Source organism: Salarias fasciatus, chromosome 3, assembly GCF_902148845.1.
Source record: "Salarias fasciatus chromosome 3, fSalaFa1.1, whole genome shotgun sequence".
In the NCBI taxonomy this organism is placed as follows: domain Eukaryota; kingdom Metazoa; phylum Chordata; class Actinopteri; order Blenniiformes; family Blenniidae; genus Salarias; species Salarias fasciatus.
This window is the reverse complement of record NC_043747.1, coordinates 29996638-30004495: the sequence shown is the minus strand read 5'-3', so window position 1 is coordinate 30004495 and position 7858 is coordinate 29996638. Positions and strand designations below refer to the sequence as shown.

Genomic DNA, 7858 nt, shown 5'->3' with positions numbered 1-7858 from the left:
TACAGTGAGTGTATACGTTTAAAGTCTTTTGTGAGTCTTACTTGAACAACTGCTGTAATCAGCATGTGTTACACAGACCTCCGCTGTCATTCGTTAACACGGGATCCAGTTAATCCATAACACCAGCTGGCGATCGCTCGTATTCTGCTATAGAGCTCTTTATACAACTCGCTGCTGCGCGATTTGGTTCCATCTCGCCTCTCCAATGTTTTTTATGTCGGGGTTTTGTATTAAAAAAGTGTTTTTCCACCACCGTGGCGTTCTCTGCTGGCTTTTTGACTGTGCTGCTTCCCGTTTACTGGCACGTCACACGTCACTCCGTATGAGGGAACGCACGGAACAAATACTCTCCCGTTTAATCCGCTCCGCCACACGCTGCAGCGCTCATTCCGCTTGTACTTTCTTCTTTGTTTGTTCATGTTTGGACCTGCTTGTTCTACTTCTTCTTCTTCTGTGGTAATGGTGGTTGCCGGCAGCTTTTAGGCTCATTACCGCCATCTAAGGTTGGATTTTTTTTTTTTTTTTTTTTTTACTCACTGGTGTATTCGTCGTGTGATTGTGTGTGCCGAACCGTGACCCCCGTACCGTGACGGTACGGGACGAATACAAATACCGTTACACGCCTAATATATATATAAAGATATATATATAAAAATATACATATACATATACATATATATACATATTAAAAAATCGGCCTAAATATCAAATTGGAAAAATCGGCTCTGCACATCGGCATCGGCTGCCCAAATCTGGAAAGCGCCGGCCCCCAAAAAACCCATATCGGTCGACCTCTACTATTTAATGGTTATTATCCAACCATCTGTAGCCCCCCAACACACTCCCCCTCCAGCCCCCCCCAACACACTCCCCCTCCAGCCCCCCCCCAACACACTCCCCCTCCAGCCCCCCCAACACACTCCCCCTCCAGCCCCCCCCCAACACACTCCCCCTCCAGCCCCCCCCAACACACTCCCCCTCCAGCCCCCCCAGGGGGACAGCAGGGACTCCCTCCGTCCCCTTCAGAGACAAACTGACTGTTGTCGGTGTTAAAGGACAGAAGACTGATCCGTCTCCTGCAGCCGCTGCTGGGGACTGAAACCTCCGTCCTCCGTCCTCGGAGGACGTCACTCTCTGATAATGGACACTGGAGGACAGTCCACCGGTCAGTGTGGGACTCCAGGAGACCAGCAGCCCTGAGAACACCTGGTCTCCAGCAGGGGGCGCTGTCCACTGAGCTGAAAGCCTCATGGAGACAGAACAGAGTGTCTCTGAACCAGAACCAGAACCAGAACCAGAACCAGAACCAGAACCCGCCTGGGTCGGTGAGCAAACCCAGCCTGAAGCACCGAGACCAGATCAGCAGAGACCAGGTTCTCCCGTCAGTCTGGAGAGCGAGACCACCGCTGAGAGCGCTCCACCAGGGACGGAACGCTGTATCTGGTTTGAATAATGGATGCAGGTAATCTGATTACAATCTGAATGCTTCCTGCTTGTGCCCGTTCCACATCCAGCATGTTTCGAGGTCCCTACTGGACCGGTCCTGGTCTTCAGGTCCTGTTCAGCTGTTCTGGTTGAGGCTTTAAGGAAAGGGGTGGAGAACGCCGACTGTCTGCAGTAATACTGACCCTCCTCAGACACTCCTCAGAGATTGTTTTGTGTGTGTGTGTGTGTGTGTGTGTGTGTGTGTGTGTGTGTGTGTGTGTGTGTGTTTTTAATTAAAAGAAAGAAGACCAACTCTGGTGGAGGCGTGGCTCAGACAGTCAGGAAACGAACACTAGCAGAAGATCAGCGTTACAAATGGCGTTAGAGAGCTCAGCTGGTCAACAAGCCGGCGCCAGCCCGCCGCCCCCGCTCTGGGTCTGAAGACATCCAGTCCATATCAGCATATGTTTATGGAACAGCGCCCGGCGTCCTTTCAGAGACAGAATAAAGGTCAAGACTGGTTTCTGGAAGAATTAAAGGAGGTTTTCGTTCCTCCACTGATTCCAGTAAATGATGTTTTATACTGACAGCAGAGGATAAACTGTCTGGAAACGTTCTGAAATGAGAAATATCAGAGGTCCAGACTGTGAACGTCACTGACCTCCAACATGTTTCTGAGAGAAGACAGAACAAAATGAATCTTCTGAAGACTCATCACAGAAAGCACAGGGTTCACTTCAGAGACTAATCTGGGTTTTCAGGAATTCTCCGACTGTGAAGATCTTATGAATCCTGATAAAATGTGTTTCTGATGAAGCACTTCCGTGTTTCTTCTCACCCGCTGACGTTCTGTTCACGGATCAGCTGTTCGTCTCCTGCCTGCTCTCCTCTAAAGCCAGGTTCTGGTTTTAAACCGGTCTGTAGAACCACAACACCGGCAGAGCCAGGACACCAGTTAGCACGGACACCAGCGGAGTCACAACACTAGTTAGCACGGACACTGGTTAACACGGACACCAGTAGAGTCTTAACACCATCAAACACGCACACCAGTAGAGCCACAACACTAGTTAACACTGACAGCAGTTGAGCCAGGACACTAGTTAACACGGACACCATCAGAGTCATAACACTAGTTAACACGGACACCATCAGAGTCATTACACTAGTTAACACGGACACCAGCGGATCCACGACACTAGTTAATGCAGACCAGTAGAGTCTTAACACCATCAAACACGCACACCAGTAGAACCACAACACTAGTTAACACGGACAGCAGTAGATCCAGGACACTAGTTAACACGGACACCATCACAGTTATAACACCGGTAAACAGGACACCAGAGGACTCCGGACCCGGCCCCCCGCCCCCCGTTCGCGGTCTCCGGCTGTACTCACGGCCTCGCTGCGGGGCTTGAAGACCTCCAGCAGCCGCTCCCCGGGCTCCCCGGGCTCCATGAACCGCCTCAGGACCAGCTCCTCCCGACAAACCAGCTGCCACACTCCCGCGGAAAGCCTTTGAACTACTTCCTGTTGCTGGACCGGAAGTTCCCCGGTCGTGGAGCTGCGGCGCCCCCTGCTGGAGAGGAAGGCCCAAAGTTAAATTCTGTGATTTTGATGGTTTGCTTCATGGTGTCTCAGACTGCGCTCTTCAGAGGACAGAGGAGAGGACAGATCCGTGTCTGTCTGGACATAAATGATAGGGGGACGTCTCCCCTCCTGGTTCATGGGACGCCCTGAAGGCTGCTCTGAGAGGGAAGATTACAGAAACACCCTCCACTAAAATATGATGAGAAACAAGAAACTGGGAGGATTACAAAATGAATTTAAAGAATTGGAGAAAAAAACATCAAAAGACAACAGCACAGGATTCATTGGAGGAAATCATGAAAACGAAATGAAATTAATATTGTGACTCCGTATGAAACTGAGAACATTCTAATGTTTCTAAAACAGATTCTATGAAGGATCTAAATCTAGGAAAGTTTTGGAAACTTAAAAAGAAAACAGCACAGAACACCATTCTAAATATTAAGGATCCAATGACTAAAACAATAAAGAGTAAACTCAATGAAATGCTGGGAGCATCTGAAGCATTTTATGAGACTCTTCACTCTAAGATGGAGCGCAGCACAGCCGAAAGAGACGACTCGAGATTCTTTGACTTTAAAAGTCCTAGATGAGGAACAGAATCAACTAATAATTGAATAATAACAAATAATTGAATTAAAAACCGCAGTAAGCAAACTCAAACTACATAAATCAGCAGGATCTGATGGATCTACGGCTGAACGGTTCAGGGAGCTGAAGGAAGAGCTGACACCAGTGATGTTCCCGACGTTAAACTGGACCTCAAAAAAGGCACAAACACCACCAGCTGGGAGGAGGCAGTAATATCAGCTGTTCCTAAAGAACATAAGGATACATTAGAGTGTGGATCTTATAGACCGGAATCAGTTCTTAATCCAGAATACAGGTTGTTTCATAGCAAGAAGACCAGAGAGGTTTTTACCCAATTTGATTCATAAAGACCAGACAGGCTTTATTAAGGAGCATCAAACACAAGATAATATTCGACCAACATTAAAAATCATTGATCATATACAAAAGAATAAAACAGCGGCAACAGTAATCAGTATTGATGCAGAAAAGGCCTTGGAGTCAGTAAACTGGAGTTTTCTACATAAATGTGTCTTCCATGAAGCAATAATTAAAACAGTACAGGCGTTATATAACAAACCCGGGGCCAGGATTAAAGTAAACGGCTGCTTATCAAATAGTTCCACTCTGGACAGAGGCACGAGGCGAGGCTGTGTTCACCATCGCTGTTCACACTATATTTACAACCCTTTAATCAACATGTGAGACAAAACAAAGAATAGCAGGAACTGACGTCCGTGGCAGAGAGCAGAAAGTGGCGAGTTGTGCAGATGATACTTTGATCTTTCTAGGTCAACCAACAAACTGTCTTCCCACATTAATGCAGTCATTTGAACACTTGGGCCAGTTATCAGGATAGAACATTTATATCATTAAAACACAACTGCTTAAATACAGCAGGGATGAGGATCAGCACCTCCAAATCTGAGGCCATGGTCCTCGACCGGAGGAAGGTGGCTTGCCCCCTCCAGGTTGGTGGAGAGACCCTAGCCCAAGTGGAGGAGTTCAAGTATCTTGGGGTCTTGTTCACGAGTGGGGGACGGATGGAGTGTGAGATTGACAGGCGGATCGGTGCAGCGGCTGCAGTGATGCGGTCATTGTATCGGTCCGTCGTGGTGAAGAAGGAGCTGAAAGGCGAAGCTCTCGATTTACCGGTCAATCTACGTTCCCACCCTCACCTATGGTCCTGAGCTTTGGGTCATGACCGAAAGGACAAGATCCCGGATACAAGCGGCCGAAATGAGCTTCCTCCGTAGGGTGGCTGGACTCCCTTAGAGATAGGGTGAGGAGCTCAGTCACCAGGGAGGAGCTCGGAGTAGAGCCGCTACTCCTCCACATCCAGAGGAACCAGCTGAGGAGGCTCGGACATCTGTTTAGGATGCCTCCTGGACGCCTCCCTAGGGAGGTGTTCCGGGCATGTCCCACTGGGAGGAGACCCCGGGGAAGACCAGGACACGCTGGAGAGACTATGTCTCTCGGCTGGCCTGGGAACGCCTTGGGATCCTCCCAGAGGAGCTGGAGGAAGTGTCTGGGGACAGGAAGTCTGGGCATCTCTGCTGAGACTGCTGCCCCCGCGACCCGGTCCTGGATAAGTGGAAGAAAATGGATGGATGGATGGATGGATGCTTAAATACAATTAAACCCACCAGACGAAATTTAAAATAAGTACCGCCCAGTGTGGAGAACAGAATCTCTTAAATATTTAGGGGTCATAATACCCAAAGATCTCACAGAACTACTTCAATATAACTATCGACTAATTGGAAAAAAAAATGAAAGAGGACACAGCGAGATGGAATCTCATTCCATACTAGAGCTTGGATTCAATTAAAATAAACATTATACCCAACTTATTATACTTATTTCAAACCCTTCCAATAGAAATAGGACAAAAACAATTTAATGAATGGGACCAAATGTTATCTGGATATACACGTCAGGGTAAAAGACTCCAATCTGATTCAAAACTTCACAGCTGCTGAAAGAAAGAGGAGGGCGGGGCTTCCTCCCCTCACAGATCACTGCTGGCGGCACAACTGAGGTTCAGCCTCTGCTGGTTCATCCCTCATATGAAGCACAGTGGAAAAACACTGAAGAAGGCCTGACCTCTGACCTCTGACCTCTGACCTCTGACCTCCTCTCCCATACCAGGACATTATAAAGGATAAAGCTAACACTTAACACATGGAAAACAGCAAAGAGAGAGAATAAATGAGAAGAGGACACTGCGGTCCTGCAGTGGTGTGTACCACACAGTTTCCTCCAAATAAACCAAATGGTTCAAATAAAGACAGAGGGATCGTCTCAGGTCCATATAAAGGGCCGATAAAGATGAAGGCACATCTCACTCCAGACATTAAAACCAAAGGGGAGGTGGAGGGAGGATTATCTCTGACGGAGGAAGAGCAGCGACGATCTGGAAGTATCAGTGGAAGCTCAGCAGCTCAGAGTGGAGAGAGCTCTGATGGGAAACCCTGATCAGGTACTTCATTACACCCCATCAGAAGCCCCGCCATGAAGAAAACTGACTCCCCGGCCGGCTGGAGAAAAGGTGGAAACACAAAGGCTGACATGACCAGAGGCGAAATTTACGTAGGGTTGGTGGGTTCTGAAAACACGGGCCCTGCTGGGGTGAACTCCACTGCCGAGGATGTTTGTTTGTTTGTTTGTTTGTTTGTTTAAATCCGAGGCGGAGTGAGCAGCAGCTGCTTCTGTCCAGCCAGAGGCTGCTGCACATAGGGGGGCCCTGAGCTGGAGGGGGCCCCGAGGGACGGCTGACATCAGTCAGTTTCAACGACAAATTAAAGGCGCTGCACTGGACGCTGCGACAACAGCGTGTCGAAAACCCCCCTCATGGGGCCCTTTTCCGAGTACTCAGCGGTTAGTTGCAGGTAGGGGGGGCCCCGACAGACGTCGGATATCAGCGACACAACTTGAAACCCCCCGTATAATTTACACTGACACGTCGGGAACCCACCTAATGGGGCCATGACTGCATTTGCACTTCATGCCACTAGGGGTGCTGTTTGCATGTTCAACCTTATTTTACAGACACCACAGAAGAAGAAGGGCCCCTGAACTGCAGCCTCTCTGCATGCTGTGAGAAGAAGCTGCAGGACGTGGTGATGTGTTCACTGATGCCATGCTGCGTTTTTTCAGTAAAAGAGAAGAACTGAACCATCGTTTCCGCACATTTTCTTTACTTAGTAGCAGCTAAGCTGTATCACCAGTAGTTCCTGTACTCAGGAGACCAGATTCTTTGCGGATAGAACATGCCCAATATTATTATTATTTACTGCACTTTTTTAGCTTTTTTTCTGTCCTCTAATCTTGTGTGCAATGCGGCGTGCCAAACATGAAGGCCCCTTTGACACATGAAAACCCATGTGGAATACATCCCAGCTACGCCCCTGAACATGATCACGTGTTTTGGACTGCCAGGTTATCAGAACTTACTGGAGAGAGAACACGGTGCAATGCAAGACATTTTTGGGAATTACCTACTTTTGGAAAGTAAAACCTTTTTTTTGGGACTCGTGCCTGAAGAATGTTGAAAGACAGAGATATTTGTTCAACATTCTTCTATCTGCAGGAAAAAAGGCTGTCCCTGAACCTGTGGACGGACATCCCAGTGGACATGTCCAGGACGGAGACGCTCACTGCAGATCTGAATGACTAACAGGACCCGTTTGCCTCAGGATGGAAGGAATGGCTGGACGACCCGTCCTCACGCAGGCCGGACTGTGATCATGTTCACTTTGGATGATCATTTATGCAGAGCCATTACACTGAAAAGAAATTGGAGTGGCATTTACTTAAAAAAAGCTAGGACACTTTTTCCACACAGAAAATTCTTGTAATCTTTACTTTGGCTGTAATGTGTAAACATAGGGCTGCCACTTTAAGAAACAGACTATTATGGGATGCTTGTGCCCTGTGCGTTTGGCGGCTGTTGTTACATGAGGGGTTCACTAAAGGAAGACTTACTCAGCAACTCACTGTTGTCGTGTCTTATTTTATGTCTGATAGAGAGCCATACAGACATCACATGGTGTCAGAAACGGGACTCACATGAGAAGAACTCAGCTCCAGGATGGCGAAGTTTAATCCACCGAGTGAGTTTAAGTTTGACCGGCCGGGCGACTGGCCCGAGTGGAAACAAAGATTTTCCCGCTATCGGCTAGCAACAAAACTTAGCCGGGACGGTGGAGACGTTCAAGTGAGTTTGCTGATCTATTCCATGGGGAGCGAGGCGGAAAAGATTTTCAGC

At 48.2% G+C, this 7858-nt stretch overlaps 1 protein-coding gene across 1 annotated transcript in view; it reads right to left on the bottom strand.

Annotated features, from left to right (window-relative positions):
- The window catches only part of ctc1 (CTS telomere maintenance complex component 1), a 50321-nt gene extending 47390 nt beyond the window's left edge, over nt 1-2931 (bottom strand). Inside the window, exon 1 of the mRNA XM_030084892.1 lies at nt 2827-2931. Within this exon, the coding sequence (XP_029940752.1) occupies nt 2827-2886 (60 nt within the window). The 5' untranslated portion in view covers nt 2887-2931. The remainder of the gene's footprint in view (nt 1-2826) is intronic.
- Between the last annotated feature and the right edge of the window lie 4927 nt (nt 2932-7858).